This window comes from Mirounga angustirostris, unplaced genomic scaffold (genome assembly GCF_029215605.1).
Source record: "Mirounga angustirostris isolate CCGP_5_RB_7025 unplaced genomic scaffold, mMirAng1.0.hap1 SCAF_13, whole genome shotgun sequence".
NCBI classification, from domain to species: domain Eukaryota; kingdom Metazoa; phylum Chordata; class Mammalia; order Carnivora; family Phocidae; genus Mirounga; species Mirounga angustirostris.
In genome coordinates, this window is record NW_026991721.1 from 67,885,616 (window position 1) to 67,909,104 (window position 23,489).

General features: G+C 38.3%; 2 protein-coding genes across 2 annotated transcripts in view; one reads left to right on the forward strand and one right to left on the reverse strand.

The window, feature by feature from the left end:
• The window catches only part of TYR (tyrosinase), a 103,408-nt gene extending 97,845 nt beyond the window's left edge, over positions 1-5,563 (forward strand). The window contains exon 5 of the mRNA XM_045894595.2: positions 4,977-5,563. Coding sequence (XP_045750551.1) covers positions 4,977-5,206 — 230 coding nt within the window. The 3' untranslated portion in view covers positions 5,207-5,563. The remainder of the gene's footprint in view (positions 1-4,976) is intronic.
• Positions 1-23,489, reverse strand: part of NOX4 (NADPH oxidase 4) — a 362,080-nt gene that overhangs the window by 158,864 nt on the left and 179,727 nt on the right. The gene's annotated exons all lie outside the window — the stretch shown is intronic.

Genomic DNA, 23,489 nt, shown 5'->3' on the forward strand with positions numbered 1-23,489 from the left:
TTTGACTTTAAAAACAACAATAGTAATTGCCTATTTTCCTTTTATGAATTATTCTATTGCTTCTGATGCACCTTCAAGGAATTTAAAATTTGTTCTTACTTATTGCTAAATTTTAGGCCTACTAAAAAAATTCCTCAAAAACTTCTTGATATAATTTAGTTCTCAAGCAGTTTGTTATTCATCATTCAGGTACTCATGTTTGTAATTACTTAAGTGTAATCAGGCAGCTGATGTCTCGCATTTGTCAAACATTTTCTCTTATAATCGAATTTAGTGATGCTTTTAAAAATTGAGCAGCAGGTGATTTTGTTGCATGCATAACTGATTAAAAGGCAAGACCAAAAAGCTTTGGCAATGAAAGCTTGTGTCCTCAATGCTGTTGGTAAATGTGATCCTGCTTTCTGTATGGTACTGCTCTGTTGAGAGTCTCCTAAACCCAATATATTCCCAGAGACCTTGACATCTGATGTTAAAAATGAGATGAGGAGACATGATCATGGTAACTAGAGTGTCTCATTCTGCAGATGGTATTTGATGATGGACTTCTGTCATTGACGGATGTGTTCAATAACTATGCTTGTCTATATAGAATTTTGTCTATGTGTTAATAATTATTTATATGTATCCATGCCAGGTGGTGGTCCTGTTCCCTTTTCCTGGAATGGCTTGCCATCAACATCACATGCTCAAGTTCTATTCATTCTTCTACTCAGTGAGAGAGTCTTCTGGGAGGCCTTCCTTGACTCCCCAAACAGATTTAAGAGGTCTTTCCACCATGATTCCATTGTATCTTTTTGCATACTTTCATCATTGCAGCATTACTCTTGAAATAATTTGTGTACTTGTCAGTCTTCTTTTCCAGTTATTGTTTCCTTCAGGCCAGGACCTCTGCTTATGTATCTTTTCACTTACAGTGCTAGGACCACCACCTGGCATATCATGTGTCTCAGGGAATATTTGCTGTATGAATGAATTAACAAATGAATGGATAGAAGAATGAAAGATAAATCAAATAAGACCTAATACTTGCTCTCAAGAATTTGTGATCAAGCCTGAAAAGTAAGACATACATATAAATAATTATTAACATATAGACCATTGTGTCACATGTCCCAAGAGAGCAAAGAAAGAAAGAGTCTGAGAATACAAGAGAGAGAGCTGACCTGAATCAGTAATAAAAGCAGGTTCGAGAGAGAAAATTCTTTTTTTTTTTTTTAAAGATTTTATTTATTTATTTGACAGAGACAGAGATAGCGAGAGCAGGAACACAAGCAGGGGGAGTGGGAGAGAGAGAAACAGGCCTCCTGCCGGGCAGGGAGCCTGATGTGGGACTCGATCCCAGGACCCTGGGATCATGACCTGAGCCGAAGGCAGACGCTTAATGACTGAGCCACCCAGGCGCCCCGAGAGAGAAAATTCTTATTGGAAGTTGTTTCCATTGAAATATTGTTGAAATTATTATGGAATAACAAGAATCAATAACAGTTATAAATTGCTTTCTATGTTCTAGGCATTGTACTAAGGGCTATATATACATTGTCTCATTTAAATATTACAGGCAAACCTTCTAAGTTACAGATTCCTAATTCATTAAGTTAGGATAATGGTCCCAAACTAACTCATATATTTGCTGTGTGAGTCAGTGAGCATGTGATTTGAAGATGATAGAGCACAAGACAAACAGAAGACCATACTATTCTTCTGAAGAGAAAGGGTGAAATGAAAAATGGAACTTTAGGGAAAGATAGAAAAATTATGATATTAAGAAAGAATTTAAAGGTGCACTGTTTGGGTTCAAAAGCAGATAGCTGAGAACAGAAGTCTGAATTTTGGTTTGGAGTCACTGAGAAATATAAAGAGTGTTTCAAAGAAGACCATTGGTGACAGTAAAAACTGAGACCACTTGGAGTGGACTGAAGTAGAGAAATTATAAGAGAAGCTGAACAGCAGGACAGATGTAGAAATAGTATTTTGAAATTGTGACTTGGGTTTAAGCTGAGCCAGAAACAGAGGAAATCATATTTCCTATGTAACCTCTCTGTGCTCTGGTAGACATTTTAAATGTACTTTATATATTGAAGTGACTACTAGCAAAATAAGGCAGGCGTTTTAGTCCCTCTTTCAAAGTAATTTTAAATATATTGAAAATTGGGGCGCCTGGGTGGCTCAGTCATTAGGCGTCTGCCTTCGGCTCAGGTCATGATCCCAGGGTCCTGGGATCGAGCCCCGCATCGGGCTCCCTGCTCAGCTGGGAGTCTGCTTCTCCCTCTCCCTCTCCCCCTGCTTGTGTTCCCTCTTTCGCTGTGTCTCTCTCTGTCAAATAAATAAATTAAAAAAAAATTAAATATATTGAAAATAGTGTCTTTTTGATGTTTCTTTTTACTTTTAGCTTTTTGGCTTTCATTGTTTATATTTAAAAGTCAAAGTTATAAATCATTTTTATAGTTTATTTGGTAATGTTTATCCTTTGCAAGTTGCTATCCCTTCCTGATGAAGAGAAACTCTAAATTGCAATACTGTTCAAATTATGCTTAATGCACTCTAGGAATTTTAGGGGTAACTTAGTGACAGCTGGTTAAAAGATGGTGTCCAGGACAGAAGAAGAAAAGGTAATGGGAGAAATGGACCAGGTTTTAGCCCTATAGCCCCACGTAAGCCAAGGAAGCTCCACTTTTTTCTCCTTTGAATGAATGTTGGGCTTTAGTGTTATGAAATTAGTTTGTAACAAATTCTTCTGATTAAAAAAAAGAACATTCCTGCTTTAATCATTCTAAACATTATGGAGTTTATGGCCAAAAGTGAGACTTTCATTTTAAATTTTATTTCATGTTTCTTTCCAAGATAGGTTATTACCTTTCTCATTGGTTTGTGGATTGCATTTTTATTATATATGGAGTTTACATATAGTTGCATTCCAAAATGTCCTAAGGTAATTACTCTATCTTTTATTGTGGTGGGCATATAATTAACTTTTAAAAATAATTAGGACTTTCAAAAATGCAAATGGCAGAAGCTCCATAGGAATGAGATTAGATAAAAAAGGAAATTTATTAGTTTAAAAAAATCCAAGGAAGGGATGAACACTCAGACTCTGGGAAAGGCAGAAATGCAGCTGAGACTGAGGAACAGCAGAAACCAGGGAACTAAATGCTCTAAGGACTCTCTCTCTTTGTATCTCTTTGTCTCTCTTTTCCTCTGTCCCTCTGTCTCTGTCTCTGTCTCTGTCTTTCTCTGTCTCTGTCTCTCTCTCATTCTCCAGCTCTCATCTCTGTTTCTTGGAGTGTGTCATCCTGTCTTCCACAGGTTGAGATGTAAGGCTGTCATCAGCTTGCAAGCCACCTGACAACTCTAGCACAGTGAATTCTGAGTAATGATTCTGATTGGCCCACCTTGAGTCAGTGGTCTACCATGTACTGATCAATTATAGCCAAGGAAAGAGTTTATAAAAGAATGTTATAGGGACACCTGTGTGGCTCAGTCGGTTAAGTGTCTGCCTTCGGCTCAGGTCATGATCCCAGGGTCCTGGGATCGAGTCCCACATCGGGCTCCTTGCTCAGCCGGGAGCCTGCTTCTCCCTCTCCCTCTGCCCCTTCTTCCTGCTCATGCTCTCTCTCTGTCAAATAAATAAACAAATTCTAAACAACAACAAAAAACACAAACAAACAAAAAATATTATAGTTCCTGCATCAGCGAGGGTGGGAAGGTAGGGATAGGAAGCAGATGCAGGTTCAAAGATCTATGGCTTAAATAAATTACTTGATTTATTCCTCAAGTAGCAGTGTTGGTATGTTGTTGAATATAATTTCAGGGACCAGAGCTGCTTCTTTCTTGTGGTTCCACAAAACCTAGGGTTTAATCTGGACCACATGATCCATGATGGCTCATCAACACACTATCTGTATTCCAGATAAGCAAAAAGAAAAAAGGAAAAAGGAGAAGACATAGCTTCTTATTTTTAAGAAAACTGCCCCACGGCGCCTGGGTGGCTCAGTTGGTTAAGCACTGCCTTCGGCTCAGGTCATGATCCCGGAGTCCTGGGATTGAGTCCCACGTTGGGCTCCCGGCTCAGCGGGGAGCCTGCTTCTCCCTCTGACCCTATCCCCTCTCATGCTGTTTCTCTCTCTCTCTCTCTCTCAAAGAAAGAAAGAAAGAAAGAAAGAAAGAAAGAAAGAAAGAAAGAAAGAAAGAAAGAAAAGAAAGAAAACTGCCCCAAAGTTACATATATTGCTTTTGCTCAAGACTTGAGTCACATAGACGTAATTTGCTACAAGAAAAGCCCGAGATGCACTCTCTGGTTTTCTTTGTATACAAAACGAATATGGAATATCCTAGTATCCTATAAGTAGTGATGGGTATTTTTAAATCAAGGAAAAGGATACAACAAGTTATTAACTCCCAGGGAAATACAATATAAGGAAATATAATCATAGCACAGTATTTGTTTCCAGTGTGAATATTTATATACTAAAACTTATGAAAATCCTAGATGTGGATTTGACCCCAAATCATGATGTTATGATACCAGAAAGACTGAGGAAAGAAAAGGGGGGTTGTAAGAGAACAAAAATTATTTCTGTATGAAGAACTCCAGATATAAACTTGATGAATTAAAAGATGGTAATATTTGCCTATTATATTAGAAATATGGAAGCAAACATCAGAATAACAAGCTAAAAGTTACAGTAGTTGACTTGGCTGTAGGCACTGCATAACTTACAGATCAGATGTTATCAATCAATTTTAAAACATTCCAACGAGGTGGTATGTTCCTATCTTCCTAATGAAGAGACTAGGGTGCAGGAGTATTCGGGTGGCTGTTCCAAGCTCTTACAGCTAGTAAGTGCAGAGCTGGCACTCAGACCCAAGCATCTGACTGATGATAATGATGACGACGTTAATGATAATGATGTTGATGATGATTATGGTGATGCTAAGGATGACAACAGTAAAAACATTGGGATGTCTTCCTGTTTCAGATCGGGACATTTTTCAAGATTACATTAAGCCCTACTTAGAACAAGCAAGTCAGATCTGGCCATGGCTCATCGGGGCTGCTGTGGTGGGCTCTGTCCTCACTGCTGTGCTGGGAGGGCTCACAAGCCTATTGTGTCATCGTCAGGAGAGAAAGCGGCTCCATGAAGAAAAGCAGCCACTCCTCATGGAAAAGGAGGATTACCACAGCTTGTTGTATCAGACCCATTTATAAGAGGCTTAGGCAATAGAGTAGGGCCCACAAGGCTGACCTCACTTTAACTCAAATGATGTCCAAGTCCCCAAGGAGATGTCCCCAGAGCAATCCCTACCATTTGTCTATGAAGTCTACTATCAGAATTGATATAAAAGGTACCTGCCCTCCTTCAGTTCAGGTAGAATACACCTGTGCTTGCCTCACTGTCTTTTAATCATGCCTTTGACAGTTTTCCTCAAACCCATATTTCTTAGAAAAGAATGCCATTTAGTAATGAGTGACTACTACTTGTACCTGAATGAAAGTGCTCTTATAAAAATGTGGGAATAATTTTGATCTTTCCTCCTGATTGTTTAATGAAATGTTTCTTTTTATTGTCCCCTTTCTTTGATTTTAATAAAATACTAACAAATTTACATTGACTCCTTTGAGCTTGAGAAGTACCTTTTTATTTCCCTCAGAAAGCATAATGTTTCCTTTATATTTTACATTCTTGCTCCAAAATGTGTTAAGGACTTCAAATAGACGACAACCTTCAGCTCTTTCCTGCCATAGTTCTATGTGTTTGAAGGTCAGTGAAAATAAAGACCCCACCCCTACAATAAATCTGGCTAAGTACCTGTCTCAAGATGTACTCATTAAATATGTTAATAACAGTGATAATCCTATTAAAAGCTTTTTTTTTTTTTTTTGGTTTTCTAAGAAGAATTTTATTAGAGAATGTTTAAATGCTACAAAACATTTGAAGTTTGGGAACGATTATGTGAATTGCCTGCTTGCAGTTCTAGTAAAATCATATTTGTTTCTCTTAGCTATTAAAGCCTTAAATTAGGATATGCAGATAAACTTGCTTCTTGAATTTTTAGTTCCCATTGAAATTCTAAGAATAGTATAATTGATATTACATTTCTATTATAGCTATGTATAGCATAAAAGACAAGGACCAGCGAAATAAGTCAATCAGAGAAAGACATGTATCATATGTTCTCACTGATATGAGGAATTCTTAATCTCAGGAAACAAACTGAGGGTTGCTGGAGTGGTGGGGGTGGGAGGGATGGGGTGGCTGGGTGATAGACATTTGGGAGGGTATGTGCTATGGTGAGCACTGTGAATTGTGTAAGACTGTTGAATCACAGACCCGTACCTCTGAAACAAATAATACATTATATGTTACAAAAAAAGAAGATGGTAGAAAGGGTAAAATGAAGGGGGGAAATCGGAGGGGAAGATGAACCATGAGAGACTGTAGACTCTGAGAAACAAACTGAGGGTTCTAGAGGGGAGGGGGGTGGGGGGATGGGTTAGCCTGGTGATGGGTATTAAAGAGAGCACGTAATGAATGGAGCACTGGGTGTTATACTCAAACAATGAATCATGGAGCACTACATCAAAAACTAATGATGTAATGTACAGTGATTAACATAACATAATAAAAAAAATAAAGTACTAAAAAAAAAAAAGGACAAGGACCAGTTGTTGGGAGTTACAGGGGACCATTTTGGTCCAATAAAAGGAAAACTGTCCAATAGTCAGAGCTTTCCAAAACCTAAAGAGGCATCCTTAGAAAATCGTAAGTGGTCGCCACTATAATTCTTCACATATAGATTGGATGGCTAATTCAAGTTGAATTCTACAAAGAGAATTTAAGTATTAAGTCTATAGTAATACTAAAATCTCCTCAGGACTCTTAACAACTCCCCATTTAGAAATAAGACCAAGCACGTTCTACAGAAAGTCCCTATGATTCTTCCACAGTATTCCAGAATGTTTCACCAGATCCCAATTTCCACTCTCACTGGATATCCAACCTCATTTACTCTGTCCTGGTATCCTCCATCTCTTCATTTCTCTTATGGCTAATTAACATTTGTCTGCTCAGCATTTTCCATATAACTTTAGATTTACTACTTGATTTGCCTTTCCTTCCTCATCTCTGAACACTGTCTTTCCACTGTCTCTTGATGCCAGGCTTTAAAGACAGACTTGTCTCATCCAGGCTCACATAAAACTGTGTGGGTCTGGCACCTGAACCTCTATATCACTGGGAGAGTATTTAAAAGGAGACCTACTGACCTGTGCAGTACCTTTCAACTAAAATATTCTACAATTTCTGTTAAGCTCTGAAGCACAGTGTTCAGATTATTTATGAATGAATTTAAAAATGAGTGGACTGAAAAATTTGAGCTCTTAAAAATGGCTTTATCTGGAAAAGACTGATGAGAGAGTCAAAATCACATAACTTTAAATGATTACATTTCACTTAGTCCCAGTTTGGATTTCAAAGAAGAGCAAGAATTAGCCTATTATACACATTGGTCAAGTGATCTTGGCGAATTTTCATCTAGAATAGAAATTCACGATTTTATTGAAGTAATGCCTTTGACTCTCAGAGATTACTAATAGTTAATAAACTCAGTTAAATAGAGTAATATGATCTTCTAACTCCCATTAGTTGTCAGACTTATTTACTAGCTTGTTTAATTTCAGATGCTTAGTGGAGAAAAGTCAGACAAGGGATGGGGAACAGCATATTTATTTAGACAGTGGGGGTTTGTGGGACTCGAGGACAAATACAAGGGATTCTCTCCTCAACTTGGTGCATAACCAGAAAAAAAATATTTTTAATAAATTAAAAATGGCGTCTGAGGACTGGATTCAATTTAGCTGAGAATTGGAACCAGTAAAACTGAGAACAAAAAGTGGGAAAAGACATTTGGATAATGGTCTCCAGAAGATTCTGAAGAAGCAGTAGCAGTGAATGCATTTGGTTGCCTTTAGTCTAATCTCGGCACACAATACAGTTACTTAGCTAGGTTTGATTTGAAGGCAAAATTTTAGTCCAGGAGGTATTTTTTAATCATTTTTACAAAGCACCTCAAATAGAAGTCCACCCCAGGAATTTTCATTGTTTTTGACAGTGATCTTAGAAAGTCATTCTTTTCTTTATCACAAGACAATTCCCTCCTTTATCACTGCATTTCAAGATAGAATATTGTGTTGTTTCTCTAGAGGCTCAAGGTATTTACTTGGATAGCAGCAATACCTGTGATAAAACCACCACCACATTGTCAATAAGGTTTTCTCAATAAGGTACCTAAATTACCTGACCGATATATGAAGATACCTGGCAGTTTCATTAAATTCTAACCAACATTATATTCCGCAGCATTGTTTTAGAGTGTGGCTTTTATAATTGCTTAACTTTGGCTCTGCTCTTTTTCTACTGCTACATTACAAGGCACATTTTGTTACAGAGAAAGGAATAAGAAGCTGCCACTCTTTTTGTTTCTCTTTCTGTGTTTTATTATTTTTTTTTAAAAAGAGCATTTTTAGTAACCAACCTTTCCAACAAGTCACATATATAATTCTCCATCTGTAGAAATAAGTATGTGATGGGTACAAGTCATTTCAACCAATGTCTCTAGCAGGCTGACAACTGGCATTGATGGTGGATATTTTTAAATAGGCTTTTCCTTGTTTATATGGGCTTTGATTTGTAGGAACGCTTTTCTTTGTCATCATAAAAAGGGCCTCATTGGGTCCTCCTATTGTTAGCCTGTGCTATTTTGGAGGGCATGTCAGTAGAACAAAGTTCCACTCCCCTTCTGATTAGACTCCTTCTGAAAGCTGCTGAAATACAAGTAAAAAGAGGTGTGTGTGGTTTTTTTTTTAACTTTATGCTGCTTATTTTCAAAAGCATTTCCTAGTTTGTACAGTATCTTGAATATAAAATTGCCTATGGCAACTACTGGAGGTCTTAAGGACTTTCAAATCTTTCAGCTATTTAAAACTATGTGGGAATAATTTGAGTATTTCTTTAAAATATAAACCTTATTAAAACAATAGATAGCGTGTGTTTATCTAATTGTTTCATAAGTTCTTTTCCTAATTAGCAAGGTAAGAAATTATTCTTATAACTTCATGTTAATGTACCAATTCTTGTGTGCTTTACAATCATGATCATAGTGATTTCTAATTTCTTATTTAAAAATAAATAACAAAAGATGTTACAATCTAGTGAGTAGTTATGATGTTCCAAGAACTGTGTTGAGCACTTCATATTATGTGAACTCATTTACTTCTCATGTCAGTATGGGAATAAGTATTATTTGTGTTTTCAAATGAGGAAACAATTGCTTAAACAGGAGACATACTTTGCCTAGGTCAGTTCGGTAGCTTAGGTAATTTAGCTAAGGTCTAAATCCAGTTCCTTGTTCATAACTATAAATGTCATTGTTGTTTGTTACTCAATTATATTGATGTGCCATAACTTGCCAATTCCTTGCTATGGGACATTTAGGTTTTATCTAGTTTTTTTTTTATTAAAAATTTTAATTCTAGTATAAATGCACAGTGTTACATTGGTTTCAGGTGCACAATATAATGATTCAACAATTTTATATGTTTTATCTAGTTTTTAAATTATGTTTAGTGCTGTATGGAATATCTGGGCATATTTGGCATCTAATTTCTCTTATATTATCTTCCAGGAGTTCAATCTCTGGATCAAAGCATACGAATAATTTTATGGCTTTTTTAATGAATTGCCACAGTGCTTTTGAAAAGGGTTGCATGGATTTAAAAATGCAGAGATGAAGTCTAAAAATAAGAGATCAAAAGGAATGAAGAAGAAAATGAAGCAGTGAAGAACTTTGAAGAAGGAAGAAGAGTTGCAATTCTCTTTGAATGGAACTGAAGACCCTAATTGCCACTTGGAGTGTTGCTTCTTTTCATAAATCTTTTTAGAATTATAACATCAATTTAATGGGCATTTTTTTTCTCTCACAAAAATTAGAAGAAAATTCAGACTCAAGCAATTTTAGAGAGATGGGGAATAACATGCATGTGAATTGGTTTCAAAATAAGATGTACATCTTGGCTAGGTATAGAGGTGTGTGTGCCTCAAGCTATCAGAATCATGCAGGGAAAGCCGAAACCAAAAACAAAAAAAACCCCAGCAACACTAAAATCCATCCATCCTTGGTAGAATAAGCACAAGACCTCAAAATAGTCTGAATCAACGGAGAGTCAGGGTCAGCTATGGGGATAGATAAGATCATGGAACGGGTAGGGAAGGCTGGGAAGACTCTGAAAACCAAGCCTCAGGACAAGTTTGAATGCTTTACTTTTAGTGCTTTTTGAGCAAGTACTCTGCCTGGAATTTGGTCAGTCTTTAGCAGACCAGTTTTAAACACTCTTGCAGAATAATTTCAAAGCATAGATATGTTTATATCAGTGTGTGTGTGTGTGTGTGTTTGTGCATATGGGCCATGTACAGAGAAAAAGAGAAAACACAGAAAGACAAATTCTTTCACCTCTCTCCAAAATCAAAGAGAACTTTGTTGTTGATTGTATTCGTTTTTATTGCTACTGTAGTAAATTGCCACAAACAGTGGCATAAACAATATAAATTTGTCATCTTGTAATTCAGTAGATGAGAAATCCAACATGGGTCTCACTGAGCTAAAATCAAAGAGCCAGGAAGGCTGTGTTCTTTGTGGAGGCTCTGGAGAAGATTTCATTTCCTCTGTTTTTCAGCTTCTCAAGACCATCTACACTCCACTTCTCCCTTCATCTTTAAAGCCAGATACATTGTATCACTCTGATCATTCTTCTGTAGTCATCTCTCTGACTGATTTCAACAAGAAACTTATAAATGAATTGAACTCATCAAGTTCACCCATTAGATGAGGTAGTTAGGTAATCTCAACAAAATCATTGCTAGTGTTAACAAACTGTGGGCCATGGCCAAAATCCTGCCTGCCACCTGTTTTTGTAAGTGAAGTTTTATTGGAACACAGCCACATCCATTCATTTATGTTACATCCTGTCAATGGCTGTTTTCACTACAATGACAGAGTTGAGGAGTTGCAACCAAAACCATATGCCCCCACCAAAGCCTATGATACTCACTACCTGGCCCATTACTGAAAATGTTTACTGACTTCTGGCCTAAATCAAATCAAGAAATTTGGAGTCAGAAAGAGAAATAAATTTAGGTATAAAATCATGAAAGAGAATTCCATCTTAACATTTGTAACAATAGTTCCTTTTCTTGCTATTTTACTGTTTTGCCAGTTTATTAAGATATAAAGTTTTTCAGTACAGAAATACAGATGTATAGATAGTTACAGTTTTATATATATATAAATATATATACATATATTAGTGTGTGTGTGTGTAGATTAGGAACGATTCACAAGGTTGCAATATTGCATTTTGTGTATAAGGTCTATGAAATTGCCAGATAGGATATCCTTTATTTTTCTGCCAGCAAATCAACGAATTTCCTACATTTTTGTTTTATTCATCTTATTTTTATTTTCTGCTGTTCCCATTTAAGCATCCTTCCTGCTGTCAAGGCCCCATCTCTGTAAGCTTGATATCCCAACCCTTCTGAACTCCTGGGGGCCTTTCCTCCATTGCTTTTCCTCCTTTCCTGTGTCTTCAACTCTTCCCACTCTATAGGACCCTTGACACTTTAGCATTTACACATGCTCACTTTTTTTTTTTTATTAGAGAGAGAGTACAAGCAGGGGGAGCAGCAGGCAGAGGGAGAAGGAGAAGGAGAGGGCTCCCTCAGCAGGGAGCCCGATGTGGGGCTCAATCCTAGGACCCTGGGATCATGACCTGAGCCGAAGGCAGATGCTTAACCATCTGAGCCACCCAGGCACCCTACACATGCTCACCTTAAAAACAAAATCGCTCTCCTCTGATATCACATTTCCCCCCAGCTTTTGCCCTATTTATTGTCTCCAGTCAAGCTTTTTAACAGAACTCTTTAAAAATACGTGATGAGCGCTGGGTGTTATACACAACTGATGAATCATTGAACACTACATCTGGAACAAATGATGTACTATATGTTGGCTAACTGAATTAAAAAAAAGAAATATAAATAATATTAAAAATAAAAATAAAAATGTTTGGTCTCTATGTCTTTGCCTCCTACTTACCATTTACCCCAGTCCAATCTATCTTCTGTTCCCACCTCTCCACTGAAACCCTTCTGACTGAGATCACCAATGGTCTGTAAATTGTCAAATCTGATGACATTATGGTACTCATTCTACTTGATCGTTGATACTGAAGATGTGTGTATGGGACAAAATGCTTCTTCCAACACTATGAGAGAATGTTCCTTGTGGTTCTATTTAGAAACATAGTAGAAATCCTGGTACAGGAGTTCAGTATAGCCAAGCTGACACAGCAAAACCTCTCACACATGGTGAGGAGACCAGATGCTCCTGATTCTGAGCCATTCTCCGGCCACAGCTTCAAATGGACAAGCTGGCTGCTTTTGGGTGGTGAGATAGGTGACGGACCCTTTGGATCTGATGGTTATGTGCTCCCTGCCACATCTGCTTTGCTGTACAGTGTTAGTATCCTAGGATCCCCACCGGAATCAGTGCTAAAGCTACATCTCCTACTCTTAGTTCTGACTTACAGAACACAGACACCAGTGAGCTTCTCAAAAAATACCAGTGCCCTTCTTAGAAATTCTTAATTACTTTGGTAAATGGAGGTTTTTGAAGACTTACCATGAAACAGTCAGCAGGTGGTTTTCCCAGTCTTATCCACTCTATCCATCCTGGTCTGCCCTTTGATCCTTCCTCCACCATCAGCCATGGAGTTCTGACATTTCACTTTCATTAATGGGGGCCATCTTTTTCTCAAATATCCAAAAGTGATCCTCCCATCATGTTAGCACTGTCTTCTGGGATTCTTTCAAGAATATTAAATTCTGTATCATGGGAGATGCTCCCCTTTTGGTAAATTTTTCCTATCTTGACCAGATTCTTCAGGGTTCAAACTCATATATATTCTCCCAGACCTTCCTGGGTATGTATCAGCTAAATCTGTAACTTCTTGGTGTGTATACTTTTTCTTCTTTTAACTGACCTAGTATGTCCTCAAGCAGTTTCATATTGTCACTTGACCCTAATTATTCGTCTGATGTCCATGAGGAGAGTTAGAGGTAGGTACTGGAAGAGGTGTGTGTTGTTTGCAAAACAAAGTTGGTATCATTTTCAAGCAAGAGAAGAGGACTAACCTTTAAAACAGATGAGTAGGCCACTTTTGCAAACTAGAGGGTTAAGGGGAAGCTGAGGGCTCAAGATTTCTAAGTTCATTGGGGTGCCTGGGTGGCACAGTTGGTTGAACATCCGACTCTTGGTTTTGGCTCAGGTTGTGATCTCAAGGTCATGAGATGGAGCCGCATATCCAGCTCTTCCCTCATGGCAGAGCCTGCTTGAGAGTCTCTCCATCTCCCTCTGCCCCTCCTGCTCATGCTCTCTCTAAAAATAAATTAATTAATTAAAAAAAAAGATTTCTAAGTGCATTAACACAAATGTCTCCATCTTGACTCAGGATTCCTCTCAGTTCCAACCAGAGTCCTGATCTTTAGGTATCAGAATTGATAAGGTTAAAAATTCAAACTCGGGGCGCCTGAGTGGCTCAGTCGGTTAAGCGTCTGCCTTCAGCTCAGGTCATGATCCCAGGGTCCTGGGATTGAGTCCCGCAACGGGCTCCTTGCTCCACGGGAAGCCTGCTTCTCCCTCTCCCACTCCCCCTGCTTGTGTTCCCTCTCTGACTGTGTCTCTCTCTGTCAAAAAAGTAAATAAAATCTTTAAAAAAAAAAAAATTCAAACTCAATAGAAACACAGTTTCCCATATTATTAAGTCCTACAGTGATCATCTGGTGTTTCTGTCCTCTGGTGACAGGGGCTGAAATCCTCTTTAGATTCTGCCGAGGAGGCTCTCTGGCTTTCACCTATCAGCTTAAATTGTAGGCTCACTGGCTTTCACAATCCACCTTAAAATAATTACTCCCAGTTTTTCATTGTCTCTTTTTCAACATATCAATAGCACTTAACAAGAGCCATTTGCCTTGAACTTCTCAAACCGCTAAATTATGCTTGAGTTACAGGTGTATTCCATTCTACTATTAGCCTATTCCGGGAGAAGTTTGAAACAACTGATCACTACAACAAGCTAGGAGTTATCCGCTCTCCAAAGATGACTAGTGATAGAGTCTTGATTGCCAATTAAATGGTAGGTTTTCCCACAGCAAGATCCTATTTCAGAGCTTGCTTCTTAAGATGACTTCTGACACCAGATGTCTTCATGTAGTTTCCCTGATATCTCAGCTGATCCTAGAGCTATTTGAAGTCCTTTAGAACGGTTCCACATCAAGGCAAGGATCTTTAACTTTTGTTTTTCCACCTTGTCTACTCATTGTATATGAGCTGTCCTGGGGAGGAGGTGGAAATTTGAGCAAGAGATTCCCTTCCAGTTCCTGGTGAGGGACTCAGCTCTGCACAATCTGTAGCCAACACTGTCAGTAGTTGGGGAAATGAGTGTCTCAGTCCTGAAGGAGCAATCTGTTCACAACACAGCATCCCTAAGATCCTCTTATCTTCCCATTCTACTTTCTTTGTGAATTTTCTTTTCCCAAATTTCCACAACTATTGATGATTCTTAAACTTATATCTCTAGTCCAAGTTTCTTTTCAGATTTCTGGATGGATACATCCAACTGCTTATTTTTTAAATTTACTTAAATATCCTTCAGGAATTAAAACTTACATTTAAAAATGAACTCTTGGGGCGCCTTCAGCTCAGGTCATGATCTCAGGGTCTTGGGATCGAACCCCACATCGGGCTTCCTGCTCAGCACGGGAGTCTGCTTCTCCCCCTTCCCCCTGCTCATGCTCTCTCTCCCTCCTTCTCTATCAAATAAATAAAATCTTTAAAAAATAAATAAAAAATTAAAATGAACTCTTAATACCTTTCTAAAAATTAGTTCCTCCCCCAAACTGCCACACATGAATAAATGGCACCTATATACCCTAGCCGCTGAAGTCCTTTCTAATATCTCATCCCCTTTTACCCTTCCTCTTGGTTCTACTTTCAACATACTGTTCATGTAGAAGGTATCCCTTTGTCCTCACCTGCCCTCTGTGGGAGAGTACACTCTCTACTTCAGGTCTGGTCAAAGCCATCATCATCTGTTGCTCGAACTACTCCGATAACCTCTTGGCTGGATTCTACCTTCTTCACTTGCCCTTTTCTAATCCCCATAACAATCTAAGTGGCTGTTTTTAACCATGCTTCTAACACTGTGGAAGGTAAATATTCCTCTCTGGTTAAATCCCAGGTCTCCTCAACAAAGGTTTCCTTGTGGGGGGCCTGCCTGTCTCTCCAGGCCTATCTCATTCCATTCTGCTTCTTAGATGCACAGTGCTCCCACCACAGGGTGGTTTGTTTGCTTTTGCTTGATTTTTAGCTCATTAAATGTGTGATTCTTTCTGCCATCATAGCACCCCAGATATCACTCCCTTCTTGCCCCCAATTCCTACTCATACTTTAGATCTCAAATGCCACTTTCACAAAACAGATCTTCCTCTCATAACTGCTCATCACGTATTTTATTCTTCTTTCATAGTATTTACCACAGCTTTTCACTGCATAACTATTTGTGTACATATAGTTTAGTGTATTTTCTTCCCCTAAAGCAATAGCTCAACGAAGACAAGGCTGGAGTTGATTTCCATATTCTCAATGCCTGACCTCTTGTAAGCACGTGATGAATATTACACGGAAGAACGAAAATGAAATCAACAAAAGTTAGATCTCAGCAAACAGAGAAAACTAAAAACAGAATAAACACAATGTGTACATAGAAAATCATGGCAGCCCCCACCTCAGCATATAAAGGACTTGCAAACACTTAGGACTGCTGATAGTTCTGCAAAAGGTCAGGCTTGCATGAAACTAGGTAATACTCCTAGTAAAGGAAAATGGAGAAACTGGTGAAAAGAGTGAACCTGAAAAGAGAAAAGTGCTCATGGAAAGATCCTCAGCAGGAATTGAAAGCACAATGGCATGATAAATCTGCTAATGGCTCTAGAAGACAGTGTTCTTAGATGCAGATGGTGAGCATCCCCATTAGAGCTTCCATAGCATGATAAATCACGATGAAAAGGCCATTAATGATAGACAATACTGGAATAATTTATAAAAATAGTTCAGTTCAGAACGATTCTTTGTAGGAAACAATCGATAAAATCATGGGCTGGAATTAAGCATACTCGGGCTTGGATCTGTGGGCACACGGAATAGACAGAATTGCTGCCCTTACAATGTTTGCAGTCCAAGAAGATATGTAAGAGATACTGAACAAACAATAAAGATAGAACAGATGTGGCTTGGGGTCATTGGAGAAGAATTATAGAAGTTGAAAGACTTGGTGGACTTAATATTTACAGAGGACTTTATCATAGTCATGTAAAGATCTGGGCATATTATGTATTTGATCTCATTCCACTGTCACTAAATTTCTGTGAGTTTAGTATTATCCTCATTGAAAGAAAAGGAAGCTAGACTATCAAAAGACTAAGTGGCATGTCCAAGGTCATACTGCTAATGTGGAGCTGGGATTCAAACCTACATCTGATTCCAAAGTTCATGGATTTTCGAATATATATTGGTATAGCTTATTGGCATATGTATGGGATTGTGTGTTGTGTGCATTTGTGTGTGCATCTGTTGGGAGCATCAAGAAAAGTTCAAGGAAGTAATGACACTTAAGCTAATAATCTTTCTGATTATTCAGATGACTGGTATGTCTTGAATCAAGGTTTGAATGCAAGACAGAAAAGAGTATGTAAGAATTTTCGGTTTGTTTCCTTTGATAATAATGGAGCTTTTCTAGCAAAGCAAAAGAAAACCCTGCTCTCCTACTCCCCGGATGACTAGAGGTCACTGGGGTGAGCATTCTCTGAAACTTTTCACTGAGATGCATCCTTAGCTGATGCCTCAAATAATTTTGACTGTAGATATTGATATTAAATAAAAAAGAAGGCCAAGAGCTATGGATATTGGATATCTTTTTATGAAAAATGTTCTCAAATATACATGGAAAAATCATTTCTATTATGTAATGTGAATAGTCTCTAATGCTCCTCTACATTTTGGTCAATGAATTAATGAACTGGTATTGAAGTTGTATCAACAGGTGGGATGGTAGCCATGGGAAAAGAGAAGGACAGACGCAAGAAACTTCAAAAAGAAAAGAATTAAGAGGACTTGGTTTCATAAGTAACAGAGAGGAAATATAAAAATTAATATTCAAGTTTTGAAGTCTGATTCTACCTTTCCCTAACTAGTCAAATAAGTAATGTGTAAGTGCTAAAAAAAATCTTTGATCATATAAATGATAAACTGATTCCTGTTGGTTTTTCTTTATAATATTTTTTCTTTCCTGAGGACTATTTTAAGATTATTTCTATGCATAGAAGTACCTCTAGCAATATCCAATATTTCCTATTTTTATGCTCCTCGGTTATAACAACACAATGAGAACTAGATTGAACTTAGCAAGAAGCTACTGAGAACCTAGTGAGAATCAGATATTTTGCTAGGAACCAGAATATAAAGATGATTAAGGTCCTAAGACTGTGAACTTCATTAAAGGAATGAACAATTACTGGAGGTGTCAGGCAAGCAGACAAATAACTATGAAATTGTACTGGAAATATTATCACCTCAGAGCAATATCTTAAAACACATTTTCATAAATAAGATCAATATACAGAAAAAGTAACTAATTATCCATAGTCTACTCCCGGATTTCTTCAGGCTGGCCTAAATTTCTTCTGTAACACTTGTAATAGTTACCTATTTGTCTATTATATGTTAGACATAATTCTAAGCACTATTATTATATAATTGCTACTTTTCATATAAACCCTGAAAGTGGATATATTATCTTAATTTTAATAAGGTAGAAAGCCAAGGAACAGAGACCTGCCCAAAAGTCTCAGAACTAGACTTTTGATTCATACCTGTCTGCTCTACCATCCTGCTTCCAGACTTCCATACTCATCTTTCTCTATGTAATAAAATCATCATTGTTATTAACAGCATTGTGCATTTATTCTGTGTCCCTAAATACTTTGTATCTATTCATTCATGGAACTCTCATTCTATAGATAAGAAAACTAAAGCTGAGAAAAGTTAATGAAAAAAAAATTGCCCAAGATAACAGAGCTAACCTTAGGCAGGATTTTAACTTAAGCAGTACGACTCTAAAATTTAGGGAATTTGTCTCAAAAGGACTTGTTATCATTGCGATGTATGGTCAATTCTGGAATTCTATAGGTCCAGAAAGACACCAGTCTGTAAAGTCAATTGAAACAAGTCATCAGCCTCCATCTTGACAAAGTATAACACTAAAAATGTGACACCTGATAAGCAATCAAATTGGCCTCACCGTGTCATGTGTTGACCAGACAAATGCTATCTCGGCTGCAGTGATTCTTCTGTATGAAATGAACCAAAGCATGGTGGGAAAACTGGTCTCTGGTACTTTTTCAAAAGTGTAATAAAAATGGCTGATGGAATCAAGGCCGGTTTTCCAGGGAATATAGGCTGTTCTGTAAGTTATGGGTGTAATTACGAGATTTGATAAAAAGAGGTTGGAGAATGCAGGTAAGAACAAAGAGAAAAAGGCATATCTTAGACAACTAATCCTCACAGCACAACCCACTAAGGAAAAGATGGGAACAGACAGGTTGGAGAAGAGGATGGGTAGAAAATAGAAATAGATGAGGACTATCAGCATTGTGGGTGGTATCTTCATGACTTTTAACAAAAGTGATCAAAGAATGTTTGAATACTGCTCTGCCAACTACTTCTGTTTTGTGTCAGGTACTCTTACTTTGTGTGTATCAGGGATTGTATATGAGGTCAACAAGATGCAAAGAAGAGAAAAAGTGGCATTAGTAACTGGGCCAGTGTCTAGCCCCAATATGGGGTTCTCTGATAAAGTGAGGCTGATACGGAGGATGTAAGCAATAGTTTCAAATGGCGCCCTCAGCTGTTAGTAATGATGACTCCAGATCCAGGGCATTTACTGCCATTAGTCTGTCGGATGGAGAAAAGAAAGTGAAGGGAGAAAAGACACACAACAAGGAAGACAGCAACTTTCAGACAGGCTGCTTTCAGAGTCAGCCACATGCATGGAATAGAGGAAATGAAGGAGAGGGCTGAGAGTGTGGGCTAAGGTCCTGCATCCACTGGCCTCCCCGGCACACAGAAGAAGAGTGAGAGATAAGATACTGAGAGGCACACAGGTTATGTCAGGATGCCCAATATGACATGGGTTTGGTGACTCTCTAGGAGGACTCACAGGACTCGGCCTACAGTTGTACTCACAGCTAAGATTTATTACAGCAAAAGGACACAAGGCAAGATCAGTAAATGCAGACAGTGTGTGGGGTGATGTCCAGAAGGAACGAGACACAAGCTTCCAGGAGTCCCTCCTAGTGGAGTCAACACAACATACAGAAAATCTCTCCAGCAACAATCAGCGACAACTTTGTGAAGTGTTGTCTACAGGAAACTCATTGGAAACTCAAAATTTTTGTTGGGAATTGATGGCATGGCACTCTGTGCCTGACACTTATCAAAATTCCTGACTCCCAGCAGAAAAGCAAGCATTCAGTGTAAACCTTGTTGTTTACACAAAAGTTTAGTCAGCTTGAGCCACTCTTATCAGTTAGGGTGGTGGCAACACTACTGAAATCTAAGTTCCCAGATGCCGGGAAATGGCCAACCTTGAGAGCAGGCCTTTCTAAGAAGGGTAGCAGTCACAGGTCTGGATGTTAACTTTTTTCTGAACACAAGTATATGCACAATCTTTTACACACAATAACCATGCCTACTGATGAATGTGAGCCAATAAAAATTCCATACTCTGTCCAATCAAATTCCCTATTTTTGAGGTGGAAGAAGGAAAAGGATTAGAAGAGAAGCAGGTCAAGATGGAGAAGTATTTTTCTCACCTATAGAAAATACCTATAGAAAATACACTCCAAGTTAGTTCAAAATCAGTAATAAGTGGGAAGAATACAGATGAAACTACAAAAAAGGCACAGAATCTTCCTTCTCAGTTGCCATATCCAGGAAAAGTAGACATGGATCATTAATAGCCTTGTTATTCATGGATTCCTTATGTGCCAGTCACCTACTTGCTAAGTTTTTTTGGAACCCCCATATCAATACTTGCTGTATTTTCCCAGTCATTTGCAGACCTGCACAGGACAATGAAAAACTGGAATCACTTGAGGCCCATGTGCTCAGCTGATGTAAAACATGGCATCTCTCTGCCTTCTTGTTTCAGTTCCCATATTGCTGTCCTTTTCTTGGTTCATCTAGTGTCACATTTTTTGCATGTTTATGCTTTTCCTTGGTGATTTTGCTGTTTAAAATGGCCCCAAAACATAATGAAGTCCTGTCTAATGTTCCTAAGTGCAAGGTGGCCGCAATGTGCCTTATAGAAAACACACTGTGTTAGACAAGCTTCATTCAGGCATGAGTTACAAGTGCTGTTGGCCAAGAGTTCAATGTAAATGAATCAACAACATGTATTAAATAAGAAACACACATAAGTTTATGTATTAATTGGTTGATAAAAGTATTGTGATCAGAGGCTCACAAGAACCTAAATGAGAGCAATGGTTTAGGATTCACTAATTCGGTGTGTGTGTGGCATCTATACAGAACAAAACTACCAGAAAAAATAAGACTTAGCTATTACTAGAGCATCACTTCACATAGGAATAAACTCTACCTCTCAGTTTACCATAATGTTACCTGGTTCTATAATATACTGTGTGTGAATGTCAGCAGCAGTGACCATGGGCACAGTGACCGTGACCATGAGTCATGCCTGTGTGACACCCCTAAGCCCTGAGACAAAGGAAACTCAGAACCAAGGACAGTAGGTTAATTCAGGGGTTGAATGGAAAAGAGACAGAAGCAGAGCCTAGGTTAATCCAAAGACCAAACAAATAGGCTATAGGACCCAGGAGGTTCCGAGATCTATAGCTGGGCTAGGATAACTAATTAAAATAATTAAAAATACATGCTTGAGAGTCCCGATAAAGGTTCCGGGTTAAAGCTGGTTTCAAGGAAACAGGTAAAGAATGGAGTCTATATTAAATGACAGAAAAGAGAAGCTGTGGACATAGGACAGTTTCCAATCCCGGCTGTGGCTCCCAGGGCTGTCTGCCCGCTGATCGACTTCGGAGCACCCTTCCGGTTACGGATAGAAAGAGGTTAAAAATAGGGCCAACAGCTCCGAAAGGCAAACTTCACAAAGCCCACACAGTTGTAACACATTACTAGACATATTGTTTCCATCTGCTTTGAAAGACCAAATGTTTTTTTCCCCATGCAAGTATCCCATCAGGGATTTAAAAATAAATAATTAACTACTTCTCACCACCACCATAAAAGAAACCTAAGGCAAACAGACAGCTATTTTAAAAACTTAAAGTCTGCGTTTGTTTAGTAATCAAAACCTCCCACCAAAGTCTTTTGTCAGAACAAACTGGAAATTTAATTTCAGAACTCACCTTGTCAAAATGCGTGCAAGGTGACTTTGAAATCTGTCACAATTAACAGTCACTCTAATTCAAAGAAATATTTTTTACACAATACCTTGGGTCTATATCTGAAATGCAAAACCACATTTTAGAAGTTTGCTTACATTTCCCAGTTGACACATTTCTCAGCAAGCTGCAAATAGGGCCTCTGTAACACAAGCCACTTAAAAAGATTTCTTACAGATTTCATTGCCTAATCAAAAGTCTGATGAGGAACTTTTACTGTCACACATTTTCATATTTCTGAGCTCTGGCAAACACATTCCTGACAGCAAGGTAATCAATATGAATAAAGGAAGGCATTTTAGAGGAACTTTTAATCTTCAGGATTGAGATTTACATCAAAGTCTCCTTGATTTGCGTACCCCCAAAACATTTTTTCCCAATTATCTTTTGTGGTTTTCCCTCACTGGCTGCTGCTGCTGAGTAATTTTACAACACTAATGCTATTAAAGCACGCACTCATGACCCCATTGTGACACAAAGCAAATAATGCACATAGGGAATGCAAGCTAATCTTGCCTTTAAAGGCATTTGAACTTGACCTATTGAAATGCCCATTACAGAATGCATGACAGCCTGGCAAAATACAGGAGGCAAGACACCATCTGAGGGAAGCAGATTCTTTGAAAATAAATCACTTGAAGGATTGCAATGTGGTAGGAATTGAGAACAATGCAGTACCACATAGTGAAGTAACCTGCTTTTAACCTGTCCCTACAAACAAGGCAACACTGTGGCATCTGATTTGACCCATGAATGACTTTGAGATTAGAGAAAACAATGAATAATCATTTAATGTAAAGAACATACATTTATAAACATGGATGGTATAACAGCTTTTACTCTGAAGCAAATATCCTCACTCTGCTGGTGCAAAAGCTTTCCAACTTTGTGTACCTGGCGAGGCATACCTTAAGACCTAAAAGTGACCACAATCATATATACTGAAGCATTCACTCATCCTGTCTACTATCAAATTATAGGTTCACAGCCAACGCAGAAACACAACATGGAATGAATCTTAGAGAAGAGTCTGGTCTGCATTATTCTGATGGGGGAAAACCACACAACTAGTTTTCAGATGGTGCTGGAACACAGCTGTGTCTCTGAGAGCTTATGGCAAGCTGCTCATATCCCACCTATGTAAATAAATGTCAGGCAAACCTGTGAGTGAGTGATTGATTCTATCAGTATTCTTTATTTTGTGTAATTCACAGATTTCTAGAAAGGGAGGGTGATATGTTGGGAAAAATATCCTTTGTCCATGGGGGAGACATTTCAAGGCCCTCAGTGGATGCCTGAAACCACAGATAGTACTGAACACTAGATATACTATATTTTTTCCTATATGTATACCTAGCTATGATAAAATTTCATTTATAAGTTAGGCACAGTAAGAGATTAAAAACAATAACTGATAATGAAATAGAACAATTATAACAATATTCTATAATAAAAGTTATGTGAGTGGTGCCTGGGTGGCTCAGCTGGTTAAGCGTCTGCCTTCGGCTCAGGTCGTGATCCCAGGGTCCTGGGATCGAGCCCCGCATCGGGCTCCCTGCTTGGCGGGAGGCCTGCTTCTCCCTCTCCCACTCCCCCTGCTTGTGTTCCCTCTCTCACTGTGTCTCTCTCTGTCAAATAAATAAATAAAATCTTTAAAAAAAAGTTACGTGAATGTGGTCTTTTTCCCTCTCTCTCTCAAAATATCTTATTGTACTGTACTCACCCCTCTTCTCATGATGATGTGAGATGGTAAAATGCTGACATGAGGAGACAAAGTAAGGTGAATAACCCAGGTATCTTGAGGTAGCGTTCCGCTGCTACTATGTATTGACCTTCTGA